Consider the following 19585-nt stretch of genomic DNA (forward strand, 5'->3'; position numbering starts at 1 on the left):
ACATATGTTCGTTAGCTTATATAGAGATTACATATCACAAATGTCATGCAAATCATTTAAGCCGTTTCGAAGGTTTTTTTTTTAATTTTAACAATTTTTTTTGTAGGAGGGCAACCCTAAATATTAATTCCGTATACATATAAATTTTACATTTTGTAGCTTCAAACAGACATATCATAAATATCATACAACCAATTCAGCGGTTTAGGAGAAAATTAGAATTATGGAATAAATATCCATGAAAGAAATACCTTGAGTATTTCCAAAATTTCTGTTTTTCCGAGTAACTTTTCTAAATTTTGTTTTTGTGTTTTATTTTTGCGGCGAAAAAAACTTTTTTTTTTTGGTGAAGAATTTGACAAATTATAATTAGTTTCTCCTTAAGTCTCCAGCGGTATGATTTTTGTTTGGAGTTTTGGCGATAGAGTCTGATTTTTGTTGAAGAAGTGAACTGTAATTGCACTGCTGATTAGTGATGTCACTGCCACAGAAGTCACTCTCTCTTAGTAGTATATATTATAATTAAAATTAAATTGGAAAACATTAAATAAATCATATATGTATAATTTGAGTATATTATCACAATTTATTATAAACAATTTCAATAGCAGTTATATGTTTAGTTATTTGTTGTAGTTTTTAATTAAAAACGGCCATTTAGTTATCTTACTGCAATAATTAAAATTATATTTTTCTAAATTGTAGTTTTCATTTCATTTACTTAACTATTTTAAGTAAATCAAATTTAATCTAGTTTGCGAGCATGTTTGTGTTCCTTGAAACAATGTTGATATAACTCCTGATGATGATAATACAACTCCGATCTCTTTGTGCTGTGTCAGAGTAACAGGCATTAAATTAAAAAGTTTTTTGCAGTATTGTACAGTGGTATTAGGTAAAGTAATTTTTTTATATATATTTTCCATGCTTTATTTTGTTCAAAGCAGCTCTTCAATCATCGACGAAGCGCATATGAATATCAGTAAAAATTTCTGTTGTTCTCCATATTCTCTTGTTTTGGCAATCCTTATCAAAAAAATAAATCTGCATTTTAGATAAATTTTCCTCAAGCATATTAAGTGCTCGTATTTTAGTTTTTAGTGCTCATTAATCAATGTGTAACTAAGAAGGTACTGACATAAGCCATAAATAAGTTCAATATATTGTATTTTAACGGTTCAATTAAAATAATTAATTAAATATATTAAAGTATTAACACCTATTTAACAGATACCCAAATCTATATAGAATTACAGAATTTCAATGCAACAATTTGGTTTACCATTCTTTTTATCGCTAAAATACTTTGCTTAATTCGGTGATCAGTTTGTCGTATTCCATATTTTTTCAAATTTCATTCAATTATTACTTAGATTGTTCTCATCACGTTACGTTTACGTAGGGCACCTTTTCCGATAATGTACTTCTTCTAAAAAAAACTTGACTTTGATAGTTTGTTTATGATAATTATTACAATGTTTAAAATTAAATAAAAATTACATTATTTAAATTTCAATTCTAAAAAATTACTCTACTTTGTATGAAAAAAAGTTTTCAGAAAAACTTTTTTTACTTTAAAAAGAGTACATTTGCTTTTTACTGGCACACTAACGCCATAGGCGGGGCCCTAAAAGAGTCTATGATGATGTCATGAGAAATATAAAAAATATATCGGTCAAGTTTGGCGTAGTGAAGTTTTTTTTATTCAGAATAAAAGTAATAAACAAACAATGCAACAAATAAGCTGAAGTCCAAATCCAAATTTATATACTCTTTTTCATATATATTAGATAAATTGTTTATTGAAGATATTTAAATATGTAGTTCTATCGGAACTAAATTTTGAAATGCATATATTTTTCCCTTAGATACATACACTATTTTATAAAATCCGAACCTTTATAGATTCCTCAAAGATTTTTAAATATTTTTTATATTACAGTTTGCATATGTATATATGTATATACATTTAATAAACATATATATAACGATATAAAATTTTGTTACTTATGTTGAACTTTATTGCTATTGAGTTATTAATTTTTCTTCATAATTTTGTTTTTGTTTTCATCAAGGCTTATTATTGAATAACAAAATACACAACGCCACATATAATAACTAAAGCTACTTTGATCTTTCCGCCGTTACCATATAAAACGAACCGCCAAGCCAAATTCGTCGTCATTCATTTGCTCATTTGCTCCCTCGCTTACTGTCGGTTATCCGACGATTTCAGTGTAATAATAGCAACAGTTTTAGTTGTACTGTTGCTGATATTCTAGCAATGTATTTGTTGTCAGGTTCTCGTTATGTTTTTGAAAAATAGCTTTTGCTATCTCATTCATTCTGCACATATACCATATACTTGCAGTTGTTATCATACTTAAATTTAACCAGTAGCAATAAAAGCGTCATTATATTTTAGTTTTTTCCTACACACTTGTACAGTAACTGAACTGAACTGAGCTGAACTGAAAAAACCGACCTTATCAGTTCCGAACTAAAATATGTTCACTCTCCTGCAGATATACTCAGTCTTGTTTATTGCTAGACATGTCGATGTAGTTTCATACTCTATAATTTTAACAATAAAAAATTTTCTACATATTAGGTTTGTGATACATTCATGGGGTTTTATGTCAGCAATACAATTCTAATACTATTAAAGAATTGATTTTAGCTTATTAATATTGAATGGTTCTGATGAAGTGTAAAAATTGCTGTCTAACATAACTTTTTGCATATCTTTGATTTATTAATGTAAGTACCTTACTTTAAGAAAATTTTAAAAAGTACGATCCATTATTCTAAGCTTACAATTTTTGTTTAAAGAAGCATGCAATAATAAAAGTAGCACATACGCTTTTAAAATTAATCGATTCTTATAACCTTTTTAAAAGTTTTCTCAGTTTATTTAATATCTGCAATTTTAGTTCCTCAGTGACTGCTAAGTCTAAGAAATGAAAGTAATTATGGGAGAGAGAAGAAATTTATTCTCAATATTGGCACGATTCCGATTTCTCAGGCATATAGTTATTGATCTGCGTTTAATACTGTATTGTATACTGTTATATTACGAACTCATTTAAAATTTTTTTCTATGTGGCATCACCAAAATAGTTAATAATACGTATTATATTACGTACAGACCTTATCAGCTAGTAAAGTTAAAATTCTACTAGGTGACCAAACTTTAGATTTATTGCTTTAGCTGAAGCATAATCATCCTAAAATGAAGAACCGATCTTGTGCATTATAAGTCGGTAATGAACACTACGAGAACTTATAGATGTGAAGTAAGCGTATAAGTTGCTTACAAAAAATTACATTTAAGTCCTTTAATGTGGAAAACAATATTACTTAACGAACAACCCAATAAATACCATATATATATAGGTATGTTATTATAAATTACATAAAACATAGCATAGAATAGCAAATGCTTAAAATCTTTGTTTACGTTGTTTTCACTTTTACAAAGTAGTTTTTTATTTATTAATATTTTAACCTAGGTCTAGGTTCAGTTAACATTTATTTCTAGGAAGCCCACGTTAAACTGGTAGCACAGTGTGCTGTTGTATAAATCCTGAAGGGTCTAAAGTCATTTTGAATAAAACCTAATATGCTTTTTAAGAAAAGATTTTACAAATGATTAAGATCTAAAAATCATTTCTATATGTGCCCTGACAAGAAATTCTTTTCTCATCTTTTCTAACATCTGCAACAGGAGTTAAAGAAATAATTTAATTTATTAAAATGGTCTCCAAACCGACAGTGACCTGTCAACAAACCAAACAACTGTCTCTAGGAACCATCTCAATGAGACTCATCTTGCATTTACTTGTTAAATGTATAACTTTTTGCTATTTTTAGATCGATTTCTAATATGGAACGTCTCAATAGTAAGGTAGCTCTAGATGAAGTATCGACAAAGAATTAGCTGTTTAGATTCAATGTGAGAAAAGTATGATCAAGAGGTTTTTAAAACACTTACGATTAAATTGTTATCATCATAATTTGCTTTTCATTATCGTGTTGCTTTAAGTCAAATAGCCGAAAACTAATATCACTAATCTTTAGTTGATCTTGATTTCCTTAGCGTTGTTGTGACTGCCCACAGAAAAACAACTAATTGAATCGCTTAGAGTGTATATCTATTTTTGCGTATATGTCAGTTCTTCCTATCATTTTAGGAAAATGACATTTTCAAAAAATTTTATAAGACAAAGTCTGTTTTATCACATGTTTAACTTCTTACACGAATTATTTATAATATATGTTTCCTTAATACCAATTAAAGACCACTTTTACTTTTAACCTTTACTTTTAAATCTAAAAAAAGTTGAAGAGTTATCACCTAAATTGATATCTTAATGTTTAGTCCAAATCTCAAATGAGTATCGAGTCAAAAAAAGCGTGGTTCTCGTGTGGGTTTCAAGAGTAAGATCATTTCGGCATCCTAATCACTCATGTTACCATATTTGTGCACATACAAACATGGTACAGTTTCCATATTGATTTTCAAGTGATTTTATTATCTAAAAAATTTTATTCCTAAAGTTTTGCTTAATCAATAAGTGAAATTCTTTTTTCTCAATTTTCAAAAATTCACCAAAACTTGTGCAATTAAAACTTTTATATTATTCCAGATAATGCAAAATATTAAATGAATTTTTAAACATTTCGTGCAGTTATCACCTACCTACCAAACAGCCTTCTCATTTTATGAAGAAGTTTTTCTGATGATCTTTAAAACTAAACATTAGGGTATTCATTAAGATTAAGGCATATAAATTTATCAAACGTATACTTTTATGCGTTTATGTACACATTTATATGAGCGCACTTATTTGTGCAAATTTATCAATCTGCTATACAATAGCACTATTTATATCACCAATCATTGTGACAACTCAAAATGCAATGCAATTTTAAATATTTGTGGAAACTTCATTGATCAGCTGTGTCGTTATCAATAAATTATAAAATAAAATACCTAATTTGAGCAAAAACTCCGAACTAAAAAGTGTTTACAAAGATATTTTTGTAAATGATTTGCTTGTGTTGGAATGCAACTCTGTATTGACAATAAATAAATTTATGCGATATAAATATAATCGATAAAATTTTCGTGTAAATTTATCAAGTTTGTGTAAACTATTTTTCATAAAAATTTAACATTCCAGTTTCCAAGCCGATAAATTTATATGTTTATAAGGTTTATAAGGCATTTATCAGTTTAGAAGTTTTTTATGTGAACTTTAACTAAGTCGAAGCTTATTTATTATTATTATTATCTAAAATAGTAAATAAATTTTTTATATGGCGATTAGGTTAGCATCTTTTTCAATATTGATGGATTGCTGTCATTAGAAAATTTCTATATTTCTTGTAAACTATAAATAGTTAAAGCTAAACAATAAACAAAAAATAGTTTACAAGAACTTGTCCTTCCACAAATAACACCAGTAATGTAGTCTGTTTTCACTTTTTTTTTTGGATATATGGTTTTGAAAATAACATTCCGTAACTTAACATTAACATAGTCCGAAAATTTTAATAACGATATTTTAATTATTCATACACTTATTTAACTAGGCAGCCTCAAAGTATTCCATCAACAAATCTCGTATATTTTTTACTGGTATCTATGAAAGAATGTACTTAAACACATATATTTGTGTAGACCAACTTTAAGTGCAGCGCCCACAAAACGCAAAGTTGAATGCCCTCAGCCGATGCATTTTAACTTGAAGCTCTAGAGTGTACCAAACACTGCCACTGCCTGCAATATGTATGCTGTGCATATGCCTTTTCATTGCTGCATTTGTTCGTGCAATTGCTAGCATCTTGACGAATTCAGAGTTTTTTTTGGAAGAGTACTTTCGAGCTGTCAATTTGCGTTGCGTTACTTTTTTTTAGAATGTAAAAATGTATTTAGATTTGTTCGCAAATGCGCTCAATAACTTAGCAATAAAGCAGTATACTGACATTGTTTTTTCATAATTACGAATGTATTTTTCGAAATTAGTGTCATTTATATTTCATATTTGAACACAACAATCTAAACGAAGGAAGTTATTTCTGTAGATACAAATATGCCTCATACATTTCATAACTTTAATGGAGTCAACATCGTTTTTTAGGTTTATTTTATATATTGGTTTTGTTTATCGCTCGTCAACCGATTTGATAGCACGAAAAGTGTGGTTCAATTTACTACGCACAAGTTGTAATTATTAAGTCAAATTTAAATTAATATAGTTTTTAATTACTTATTAACATATCTATTTAATTTTATATATAAAAAGTTTTGTTATGGTAATAGCGTTGAAAACTCTATGTCTAGATATAAGTAGCACATGATATTAAGTAATTCAGATAATTAAGAAATAAATTTTTTTTTCGGAAAAACTAAATTTGTGTATGATTTTATTTTATTTTTTTCTTGTGAAAGTTAATTTAGAAAAATTAATTATAATAGTAAATATAATCAATTCTTGAAAATTGAAACTACCTATTTATCTAAGCTAAAAAAAGAAATCATAAAATTCGGATAACCTTCTATATTAAGTGCTCAGAATAACCGGAGTAAGCAAATACTCGAATTTAAAAAAAAAAGTATTATAAGATGTAATATTCAGTGGAATATATTGTAACAACTATTTATACGTTTCAAATAGATTGGAGATAGATCGCAAAACAATTTTTTTTACTTAAATGGCTGATATATTTCATTATCATTGTTGATTTGCCCAATTTAATCACATTTTCTATTAGGCTTATGGGGTTATATCACCCTGCTCATATTATCAACATATAATTTTTAGTGCATTTTTCGATCTCATATATGTATATTTTAGTTTGAAAATTTAGATTTATTATTTTCAGTATATGAATTCAATTGTTATAGTTGTGATTATAGATTTATGGTCCGGTATGCTTATTAAGGTTTTCATTCAAGACATTAGCGTTCAGTTTTATTTAACGAATTTGAGTATCTTGTAAATGCTCTTATAATATCAGTAAATTAGTACGTTTTTATTAACCGCATTAGTATAGTTTTTCGATTATTATAATATACATATGTAGTGTAGGTATCTTTCACTTCGTCTTGTATTTTTTGTCGCTTTATAGCCAAATTTTCTTTGACAGAGCTGTAGCAGTGTTTGAGAATTGTGGGATTTAATTTTCGGTCCCAATAAGCTTTATTTAAACCTTCCAATGCAATAAATGATATTAACAAAATATTAAACACTTTTTTGTTTATCATTTTAGTAGAATACTTGTACTTTTTGTTTTTTAATGCCAAAAAATTTGAGTCTCAGTTAGGTTTTTTTGATGGACCTGTAATTAACACCTTTGATTATATTCACTTTACATATGTAGTTCCTTCAAAGATTGTTCGTGCACTTATCGCCCATTGTTATCTTTTGGATAGTGTTACTCATTTCTTGGTGGATAGTTAGTTACGTTTATTAATATAATTAGCTCTTATAATAAGAATTGAGAATATATTTTCTTATTTGAGTTATTTTACAACGATCTTTGACATACTCTGGCTGACCTATTTCTAGCCCTTATCTGTCTTGTATTTATTATTAGGTAAACCATTGAGCTTTTTGAAGTAACTCTTTTTTAATTATTATATTTTCTTTTGATGTTTTATTATATTTGGATAATATTGCATTATTATATAAAATAATAAAAATTTTATAATTTTCTTCTTTTAATTTGTTCCATAATGTTTTTAATTCATTTAGTGTTTGTTTAAGTTGACTTTTTTCAAATATTAATATTGTTATATTATCATTTTTGCATTGCTAATACTTGTTTATTTGTTAATGATTTTTGATGTGGAGCTTTTGCTTTGGAAAATAGGCTTGCGATCCACATCTCACTTTGATTTCTCTCTTCTCGTGGTTTGAAGAGGGCCTTATGAGTGGAGACAAAAATAATATATTATTTTTGGTGGAGATAAGCAAAAACTTGGTTGTTTTGCTTTCAGGTAGAGAGAGAACTCGGACCTCTCAGTTTCTCTTTTCACTTTATGTTTTTATCATGCGTTTTTGTTTTTAAAATGTAATTATTTATTAAACATTGAATGCTTTTGTTTTTTCTTTATTTGTGATATGCAGATACCTATAAACAGTATTCGTAAAAGAAATAGCAAGAGTTATTTTATTTATTTATTTTATTGTTGTAAGAATATGACAATAAGTGAAATAATATTTATTTGGTTTATTGTTTATCACACTGTTATAAAAATAAATTATTTATCCTCACATTGAATCCATTGACAATTACATTTTTATACTAAAATAAGTTTTTTTGAATTAAATTAAAAGTTTCGCAAAAAAAAAAAAAACGTTTGTCAATTATGTTGCCGCAATTCTATTAATTTGAACACTGTGTTGTATATGTGTATACATTGTAGGTATAGGTATGACTATGTATTTTATATTGAAAGTCTTTCAATAATATACCAAAAACCAATAATATTAACTGAAAGGCTTATACAGATATTCTCGTTTATTATACAGAAATTCAAGTTGATAATAAAACTTAATTAAATATTGTCTTTATCGGACTAGAGATCACATGGTAAAATTAAAAGTTCAATAAGGTCGAAATACAATAATTGTTAATGAAATCTAATTTTAGTAAATAACTGAATATATGAGAGTTGCTTAGTCTATTAAAATAATTGTAAAAGTGAAAGGTTCATTTTAAACCTACAATTAAATAGGCAAAATGTTCCCTAGTATTTTTACCCAAAAATAATAATTTAATAAACCACAATCGTAAAATGTAAAATGTGCAAATATTTTTTAAATTAAATTTTTAAAATATACTTTCTGATGGACAGAGTTGTCATTATAAGGAAACTACATATGAAAGCTCATTGTGTAGTCGTTGTTACTTGGCTAAATTTTTTTTGAAAAAACTTGCAATATTTCAGATTTTTCTTTTGTGCGCGAGGTTGTTAGGCGCAAACTCTTATAATTACTAAGCCATGCATGTGTATTTGTGTTTCTTGCGTCTGTGTTTGATTTTGAATGTACGTACACAAAGTGGGTGGGTGCTTAATATTGTTCTGACAGTAGTGTTGGTGCCACACATTGGTAGTTGCATTAAGTGAGGGTTGTTATAAATGCTAAAAAAACTTAAATTTCCTTTAAAACTGATGCCTTAATGTGCTTGTTTCACCCTTGCATCTTACCAATAGATTAAGCAATCATCACTACATAAACATATATATGCGAATGTTTGTGTATGTATATGTAAGTAAGTTACTTAGGGGTTGCTTAGAACTACGTCAGCATTCAATTGCCCACCCATTGCACTACTATACCATGAACTTTCTTTAAAGGTAGATCCCGAATTTCTTTTCTGTATCAATACATTACTGAAAAACCCTTTTTTTATAAAAGATTATTTAAAAAATATATAAAATCTAGAAATTTATAAAAACTTAAATAGAAACTTTAAAAGACAATGAAAGTAAACGTTTTTGTTGATAAAATCAAATTGAAAGTTTGATTTCGATGTATTTTATTTAATTTGCTAGTCTTTGACCAAATATGAATGCATTTGTAGTAGGTGGTAATTAAGTTAATAATTTAGGCACTGTTTTCCAAACATTATAAGTTTACTTGACTCTGCTGCATTTGTATAAAATATGAGAAATAAAACACTAGTCCTACTGCTCCTCTTTATTTTACATCATCAGTGATAAATTTTTGAATAAGTTAACATTTACCCTTGATTCAATTTCTTAAGCAATTTAGCATTCCATATCTTATGATGTGAGACATATATTATTCGATTGTGTTCTAGATTCGGTGAACTCGTGTATGTCGAGTATTTATTATACAATCTCTTCGTATATTAATATGAATTTTTTGTTTAAGAGAGATGGAAATATTTTTGTAAAACTTTCAGGAAAGTTTGAAAAGCATTGGAAAGATTCGATCTTCTTGTTTGTACGATATAACACCGTAAGTCATTGTTATGGTTTCAGGATTTCATCTTAAAGTATATTGGAATTTTAGAATTATACGATTTATAAATTTTTATAAGTACTTTAAGTACTTTAAGGCTATATGCATTTGTTAATTGCAAGCTAGTGTATTTATTTTTATTTATATATTATATTTATATAAATTATTTTGTGGTTTTTTTAAATGTTTAATTTAGTTAAAAATTTTTCTATTTGCTCAAATAAGTTAACTACGGCTATATAAATAATTTTTTGTTTTGAAAACTGTATTTTTAGAAATAAAGTTTTTTCTAAATTGATTAATTTGACATAATTTGAGTTTTCAATAAATACCGTTGTAGTCTAATTGTAAAGATTACAAATTTTTATTTTCATTTTAATAATATTTTTTAGAATTGAAATTAAACAGCTAATATTGTTTTAAAAAATTGATGTTATAGTTTTTACGGAGTTATTGGGAAAATCCTCTTTATAGTTCGCGTAATGTTATAGACACTTTTTAGGTTCTTTAAAAGTTTAATGATGGGTAAAAGAACTGAGGTTAAGTTGTTTTAAAATGTAATGGAAAATGAAAATTATTGATTCACCTATCAAATATACATGTGATTCAAATACAGTACTCACTCGAAAACAAGAATTAATTAATTCCAACATCTTTTTCACATCTTAGAGATATATTCACTTTTTTAAGTACAGAAATAAGTGTATATGTATCCAGCTTTCGTCTAAACTAAACATAGCCTCCAATACTACAATGGTTTATTAAAATTATTCAAGGAAATTTGTTACTCTGGTGGATTATCTTTCCGTTTTGTTTTAATTTTAATTAAATGTATACTGGTAAAATTCCTTTCTTTTTATACCTGCAGTAAAATCTTAGTTAAAGTTTTATACTTTTTTGTGATTACTTGCATTCTAAGCGTTTCTTTAAATCTTAAAGTATGTATGAAATCCATTAAACATTTCAATAGGAAAAAAAACATATATTCACATTTATTTACTTTGCAGTCGTCTACGTTAGAATATCCTTTAATTGTTGATTGCTTCTTATTAGTATTTGATTTTGAGCAGCTTTTCCATTTCTTTTAATTCATTTCATTTATTTCATGTTAAATAAATTAGTCCTGTTTCTACTCTATCATCCCCTACTATTATTTTGTGGTTGAATGTTGTATCTATTGTATATTGTATTGTATTCTATAGATCTTGCAATATTTATCTTGATCATTATCTTTACTGATTTTTTATCTTCTTTTTCAAAACTCTAAACCATTTGTGTAATTTTGTGTGTATTATAAAACGCTTTTACACTTTTCTACTTTTTTCAATCACGTTTTTTAAATAACTATTTCTTTTAGCTACCAATTCTTTAAAGCTTTTCAAAATTTTTAATATTTATAATAATTACTTTTTATTCCTTACTGATAATTTCCAAACTATACTGACAAAATTTACAGGGCAATTCTGGCAGCTATCTTTCACCATACCGCAGTCAAAAATATTTTGAAAGATGTTTTGTATTCTAGCAGCCGTCTGAAAAGCTCTTTTCTGTCTTTCGAAAGCCGAAATGAAAGATGTGCTACTGAGCTCAGCTTTCGTATATCAGCTTAAATTTTGTTTGTTTTTCGTGTATAAAATTTTTTTTATATAAAATATAATACATAAAAATTAAAATATATATATATTTAAGTTTAAATATTTATTGAACATTTATTTATTTTTATATATATGACATTTTATATTGTAACCCTTGTAATATATGTGTAATTAAATAATTTATATATTGTTGATATTTCAAGTTATTAAAACGTGTTTGAATCTTTGCTTTTATCGCTAGATCTTTAGCCATTCAAACGAAATTTAATATATCGGTTAAATTTCGCTTACCATATACTGCTATAAAATTAATAAAAATATGTTATTACATTTTGAAATAAAAATATCACATTTGCTACAAAAAGTATTTTTAAAAATTTATGTATTATTCCATTAAATAAATAATATTTATTTTATTTCAGGCAAACAAAATTGGGTTACCTCCTTTTTTTTGTCACAACGGAGATCCTCTAACAACGCCTCCTCCTGCGCATTGTGGCATACCTCCTTATCAACTGGATCCAAAAGCTATGGGTATGATTTACAAATATAAGATTATAGATTTATGAAAAAAAAATATATATATAGATATGTTTCTTAAGAAATGGAAAAGTTGTATATAAGGAAAGTTCTGTTTATAATATGAACTAATATGCTAGGTATCAAAATAAAGTTGACCCGAACACAAAACCAAAAAATGCTCTCATCGAATTTTTTGTTTGTTTTTTCTTGTTAGGTAAAACCTTGTTTGTATTTAAACCGTATAAGAACTTATTGATCAGTTGAAGAACTCTCATTTTAAGGATTTATCAGAATATCTTTCAAAAGACTTTTAAACCTTAATTTTTTATACACAAAGTTTGTTCTACGAGAAACGGGTTTTAAATTAATTCCAAAAACCTTAGGTTTTGATGAAAACCTCATTTTTTTAAAAATCCGAGGAACGCGACCTCATGACGAATTTTTAGAAAATTTTAATACTATAAGCGTTTTTTTTCATTACTCTATGTGTCAATAGAGTGAGCTAATCTATTTTCTAGTTATCGACCTTTCAAGTTGCAATTGGTGTAGAAATATCATATACCTATTTATCAAATATGGGTAACAAAATTTTATTAATTTGTTTTATTTTTTTATTTCATCCAAATATTTCGAGTAGTTTTATCAGAATTTGTTTGCAAAGTGCTTCAAAAATTCTCTAAAAAATAATTTTCCTGAATTTTAAATTGGATTATCACAGAGTGGATCAGTTAGATGTATATTTTGCCCATCTTTAACCAAAATACTTAATGAAAATATTATGGATATTATTTTATTACTAGTCAGAAAGCTTTTCCTCAGTAACCATAACCCGTGTATACGAAAAGCAAAGAATATTTTACTTTACTAGAAAGTAAACATAAATTATTCAAGATTCGATTGAACATGATTTCATTATGGTGTAAGATTTCTTTTGTATGCGTTTCATATGGTATGGTCCATATCGATTTTAGTTTTCGAGATATTTTGTCTATTTTTACAAATGCATTGTTTCACTTTACGAGTTTGAGGACTGACACTAGATCATGGGTAAACAAAATAAGTGAATAACTATAGTTGACTAGTTGGTTAGTCCTGTTAATTTTATTTAATGACAATTTTTGTCAATTTAATGACAAAAATTATATTCTATAACTTTCTATAATCTAAGTTCTATTAAATAATTTTGAAAACAAACGGAATGTTACCGATATTTTTTATCTTATAGAATTGCTGAATTAAGTTTGCTACTTTATATTCAATATTCGAGCAGCAAAATGACACAATAAGGGTAAGATAAGAAGCAAGAATAGAGAGTAAAAAAGTAAAATTGAACATTTGTATTCTGTTTTGCATATTTGTATTTTTTAACTTATTTGGGAGCGCTTGTTTGTACCATGTCTTTAAAAATTGAACTAATCAGACAGAAAAAAATTCAAATCAAATTAAAAAAAAAATAAAAATATCTCTCAGATAAATTTATAGAGATATTTTTATAATATATTTTCCTCTTAAAGTGCATTACTATAATTTGTTGTGATGTTAATATCTATGTATATTTAATAAATATGCATATAATATATAAATTTTATTTATATAAAATGTAAGAGTAAACAACTACAAAATCTTATAAAGCAGTTATTAAAATCTGAAGATATGATCTCATGAACATGACAACTTCTTTTGGTGATGAGCATCAAATTTTGATGATATTTGAAGAATATAAAAATTAATATTTGTCTCACATTTTAAGTATTTCTTATGTCAATGTGGTTGTTAAAGTCCTCACATATGATGCTGTTAACTTACATTCTGTTGACACATCTATTTCGAGCATGTAATAGATGTGTAGTCTGTAGTAGACTACATCCTGGCATATAACAGGCTTCTTGATTTCCATGAATATATTAAGTGGCTGCATTATTAAAGCATATATCATCGGGTCAATATATCATCACCTTGTAAGCCTTATAAACATAACTTATAATATTTGTCGTGTTTGAGCCAGTATAAAGAGTTTTATGAACTTTAAAGTTTTTTAGCATAAGTTCTAAGATTGTAGATACAGTTGTGAAAGATATGATATGACAGATATGATATTCTTAGAATATATAATCTTAAAGATTTATATATATTCCACCACGTCCTTCACGACTTCCCATGTAAGGGAAAGGCTGTTCTAAGTAAGCTTCTAATCAAAAACTGTTAGCTAAGGAGATCAATTTTGAAGTTTTATGGAGTTACAGTATGTCAAATAAAAGTCTACACAACAATAAAATTCTATATTTCAAATAAACAAATTTTTATTCCATTAAATTTTGTTAACTAAATAGGTTCGGCAATTATATTGGTTCAAGCTTCTATTAAAAATTTTTCGATCATTGTTGCGGAAAACAATATTTAGATCGAAGTGTATTCGAATATAAAAATCACACCAACTTTTATTTATCATGTTTAATGTTAAATAAATAGTGTTTCGTTTTTAAGTTTCTTGAATTTCGGAGGTGACTATAATCCACAAAAAGGTTTAATAATGTTGAAATACAGAATGTTAAAATGTTCTCTTTGTAATTAATTCACTTTAAAATAGAAGATCGTCTAAAAATTAGTTTGCAAATAAAGTACAAATAATGAAACACATTGTTAGATCCGTTCATTCTATATTATTTTTTTAGATATAATACAAGATTTTTTTAGATATAATAAAATATATATTCGATTAAGAAAGGCTAATTAAAGTTAAATAAATAAATAATAAAATGAAGTAAAAATAAAAATTGAAAACATAAATTAAAGAAACCACGATAAATTTAAAAAAACGGATTTAACTAAAACTAAACACAAAAAAGTTGAAAATAAGCTCAACTTTAACTAAAAAAAACAGCACAATGTATATGTAAGTATATAATCTAGGAGGTTTTAGGCAAATTGAAAAAGAAACCACGATAAATTTAAAAAAACGGATTTAACTAAAACTAAACACAAAAAAGTTGAAAATAAGCTCAACTTTAACTAAAAAAAACAGCACAATGTATATGTAAGTATATAATCTAGGAGGTTTTAGGCAAATTGATTATTTTCCATTTCTTGATTATTTTCCATTGGAACATGTTGTCATGTTCCAAGGAAAACATTTGTTACTAAAATTTGCAAGTGTCATCACTCATTTTCAGAGAAGTCCAGCGTTCTGGAACTGGTAAAGATATAGTTGTAGCGCTTACTAAAGAATTGATAACAGCATATATGTCTGAGAAGATTACAATATTAACATTAGGGATTTTGGTGCAAAGCATTCATTTCGCTGCTTAGTGAATCGCCACTACTACTACCTGAAAAACACTTTAATGTTCGATAGTCGAAGTGAGATCCTAAGACCATTATAGTAAACATTGCGCTGTGGAGTACCACAACAAACTATTCTTCGAGATTGAATACTTCTAATACCGAAGGTGATAATCTTGGTTTCGAGTACTGCCTCAACAAATTTTTTCAAACTTATATCTAAGCTTAGATATCAGTAAAGCCAAGAAAAGTGGCACGTTATAACATATCCACTGAAGGCGATGCATTTGTTTGTTAATTTGTGAAATAAGTATATGGAGTGTTGTTTAGACAGGCTTTCCTCTGGTGTAAGCATGCTGCGATGCGGCAAAAAGTGTTGGATTAAAAGTGAAGGATTTACGAGTCTGAATGCTGTCGGACGGCCTTATGGAAAGAGTCGATAATTTTGAGTAGTCTCAGTAGAGGTTTTTATATTGCCACAGAAGTCGCTACAAGATTATTTTTTAGCCCACCTTAGTATATTTGAATTTCTTTTGCTTTTCTTGATATGACGCCCAGTATCTTGCACTTTTAGCTCAATTAGATACTTTTTTGCAAGTTTTATATCTGCAATTGTTAAGTTCCACCATAAAGGTTTGAATATACTCGAATATATTCCGAAGTTCGAAAGGTTCGCAGGCGGCGTTAATAACAGACTTGTGTTATGGACCAGTTAGACAATTTCCCTTATGCTTTAGCAATTACCAAGTTACATGCAAGAATAAAACCAAACAGAGACTCACCTCGCTCATTGGTATCGTTTCTTTCCCACATTTCTTGATGTGCATTGGCATCAGCACCGATGATGGAATGAATCTTTTTGTTGTTTGCCTCTGTTATCAGAAGTGTGATAGATTCTTGTAGTAATGAGTCATCATAATCGTGCGCCATATATGTCAAAACCAACTAAAGAGCATTGGAGTTGTACTAGATAACCATGGGCCATGGTTGTCGTTGCCACTGAACCCAAGAAGAATTTTTTAGTTAGTAAATCTGAAATACAAAAACTAGACAAAACTATTTCTGATATATGCCTGAAAATATTCATTTATTTCCGAAAATTATTCAAAATAAACTAGTTTATGCAGTTTTAAACAAATTGTTTTATGCAATCCAAACTATTGTTGGTTTTAATCCACTCATTAAATTAATTCTTGTTTTGAATATATTTTTACTAAAGAAAAAATCTGTAAGGAAACGAACATCTTATTTCATTTATTTATGCATCGTATGATTAGTATGAATATAGAAATTCTGTGTATATTTTTTTTAATGTTTAAAAATAAATTTTTTGAATTCATGTCGTTTTTCCTTTGAATATTTCAAAGAACAAAACATTGTTCTGTCACGTGTCATTTGAACATATCCAAGGGCAAAATGCTACAAATTTACAACCTTTGCTCATTACGTTTTTCATATACCATAAACCAACCACTAAAATAATAAATTGTTTTTAAATTTTTGTCTCCCTTGTTGAAAGATATGTATTTTATGCACAATTAATGCATAATTTGTATGCATGAAAATAAGTTCACTTTGCTTATTAGAGGCTCAGATCAGATTATTTTAATTCAAGCTGTTTTAGTATTTTAATAACTAATGTTTAGAGTGAAACTCTAATATAAAAACTTTACCCGTTCTATATTTTTTCCCAAGTAAACGCATAAACTTTATGTATAACATTTCTTAATACTAATAATTTAATCTCAATAAAATCAAAGCTAACTTTTTTTTACTACATTTTACACATTTTGAACTAAAGCTGATTGTAATGAGTTAAAAATACACCCTCTGTAAATATACATGCCACAATAAGACTGATTTTATATTAATATCAATAATATTTAAATTTTCTTATAATTTCATTACATCAGAAAGATCTATATGAATATGACGAACCTTAACTCACCATTACTTACTGAGATCACTTACCATTATTCATTATCCACAGGTATTTGTTCATTTAACCACAGCACGGTTTAAACGATTTTTTTTTATTACAATATGATTTTGAAAATTATTCGAAAAATATTTTTTTCGAGAGGGAAGAGAGATTTATGGAAAGACGTCTAGGACAATAATGTTTATCTATTTATTCCTAGACAATCTTTTATACTAAAATTCTTCCAATGACTCATTACCTTTTCCTTTGAGGCAGATGTAATTATAAATAAATATAAAAAAAAATTTATTCATAGACAGGAAATTAGTTTGTCTTAAACCAATTCGTCTCTTTAAGACCTCTATTTATAAGGTTTTACCCGTTATTTCCAGAGACCTGGATGTGTAGAAGGAAAAAGGGTTATAGAATCAAGCATAAAAGTCTCAAATAAAAACCGTGTAAAAATTGAAAAAAAAACCGAATATATGTGCAACAGCAATAATTCTTCAAAAGTTTCTAAGTATTTGCCTCAGCCGCAAAAATATGTTTAAAAGAAAAAACTTTAAAGGTTGGCTTTAAAAGAATTAAGGCATAGAAGAAGAACATTGTATTAAATATTTTAAAACAAAAAACATGTAAAAAAAACAAATTTTATAAAAAAAACAATAAAACAAATGCTAAAATAAACAGTTTTGCATATTTAAATACTGATGGTAACAGCTGTCTTTAAGACCATATACTGTAATGCTTTTCCGAGACTTTCAAATGAATAGTTCCGGGTATTGATGACCCGTTTATTTAAGAAGATCTATTTATATATGTCGATTATGCGAAATTTGATTCGTAACATAAATTGAATTGAACAAATTACTAGAACAATTGGATCTAGTAAGTAAAAAACTTAGACCATTAAGACAATAAAGCGATTTCTAAAGAGTGATAATATTGAAAGAACTGAATTTCGTAAATAGCAAAAGTGCAGTTAGAAAATAATGAAAATACGTTTACCAAATTATTTTCTCCTCTTGACAGCAGACCACATGTTTCTCTGTAACATAGTATTGCTATATCAAATGTTATAATCGTACATGAATAACACATAAAAGGAATAGTTTGAAAGATCGCTTATTAGGCCGCTCTCATGTTCACCGATCTCTAAATTGAATATATACCAACACGGATGTTAACATATTTCTGTGAACTGTTAATGTTCTTTGGCTAAAGAAAATGCATAATACAATAAGTTACCTGCACTTTTGAATTTGAGGTCGAAGTGTTTTTGTACGCCTCGCCTCGTAAATTAAAATATGGCTTCATTGAAATGTTATACTTCACAGATTTTCTTTACTAATTATTATACTATGCCTGAACATAATAAATTTATACAAAAGCAGTTAAAGAAAAGAAGTTAAAGCTTTTGCTTTAAAAGTGTTATTTTGCTATTCTTTCAGTCTTTGTAAAAAAACCTTAATCGGGTTCCACTTTCTTGGCATTTTATACAATAATAATGAAATATTTAATAATTTTGAATTTTGAAACCGTCAAAGAAGAGGCCTAGAATTATATATTTTCTAAAATTCATTTGTCAATTTTATTTCAAAATTAATTATCATAAAGTGGAAGTGTGTGATATTCCACTTGTTATTTAATTTTAAACAGCGTTTATTTGACATGAATTCAATTCCAGAGCAGGAATTGGAAATATTTGTTCAGAATTAAGATGAAAAAAGGAAACGAGTCTGCGAAATGAGATTTACAAAAAAAAAAAATGAAAAAGAACGATACTACAGCTTCTGAAATTTCAAATTTTTAGGTAAAATTGAATTTCTTGCTGTTTTTACATAGATAAGAGGGTCTTTCATAAGACCTGCCAAATAGAAGTACACGTAATTTCTTCAGATAATTATGACTAGTATTTATAGTTTCATTTTAATCCGTAAAATAATGCATTTAAATAAAGCTTATTGACAACATTGACATTGAGTAATTTATTTAATTAAAAATTTATTTAAATTATCTACTAATAATCTTGATGATGATTTCTATATATAAGTTTAAGCTTTGAATTAGCGATACGCGTGGAATTTGGACAGTGCAAAATGTATTTAATTTTTTTCAAAGTTCTTGGCTGGATTTACTTCTAGTTACTAAAATTTTGTTCTCATATTTTTAGCTTTCACAAAATGAATCCAGTTATGATGCATTTATAAAAGTTTGAAAAAATTATTTATTCCTATAAATATATATATAGTAAGACCCCGCCT

The 19585-nt window shown here is 27.0% G+C and overlaps 1 protein-coding gene across 5 annotated transcripts in view; it reads left to right on the forward strand.

Moving 5' to 3' along the window:
- Nucleotides 1-19585, forward strand: part of LOC119684323 (protein pangolin, isoforms A/H/I/S) — a 75538-nt gene that overhangs the window by 27186 nt on the left and 28767 nt on the right. For all 5 annotated transcript variants that reach the window (XM_038098345.1, XM_038098344.1, XM_038098342.1 and 2 more), the window contains one exon: nucleotides 12022-12133. In XM_038098345.1, coding sequence (XP_037954273.1) covers nucleotides 12022-12133 — 112 coding nt within the window. The remainder of the gene's footprint in view (nucleotides 1-12021; nucleotides 12134-19585) is intronic.

Source organism: Teleopsis dalmanni, chromosome 2 (assembly GCF_002237135.1).
Source record: "Teleopsis dalmanni isolate 2A chromosome 2, ASM223713v2, whole genome shotgun sequence".
Classification (NCBI taxonomy): domain Eukaryota; kingdom Metazoa; phylum Arthropoda; class Insecta; order Diptera; family Diopsidae; genus Teleopsis; species Teleopsis dalmanni.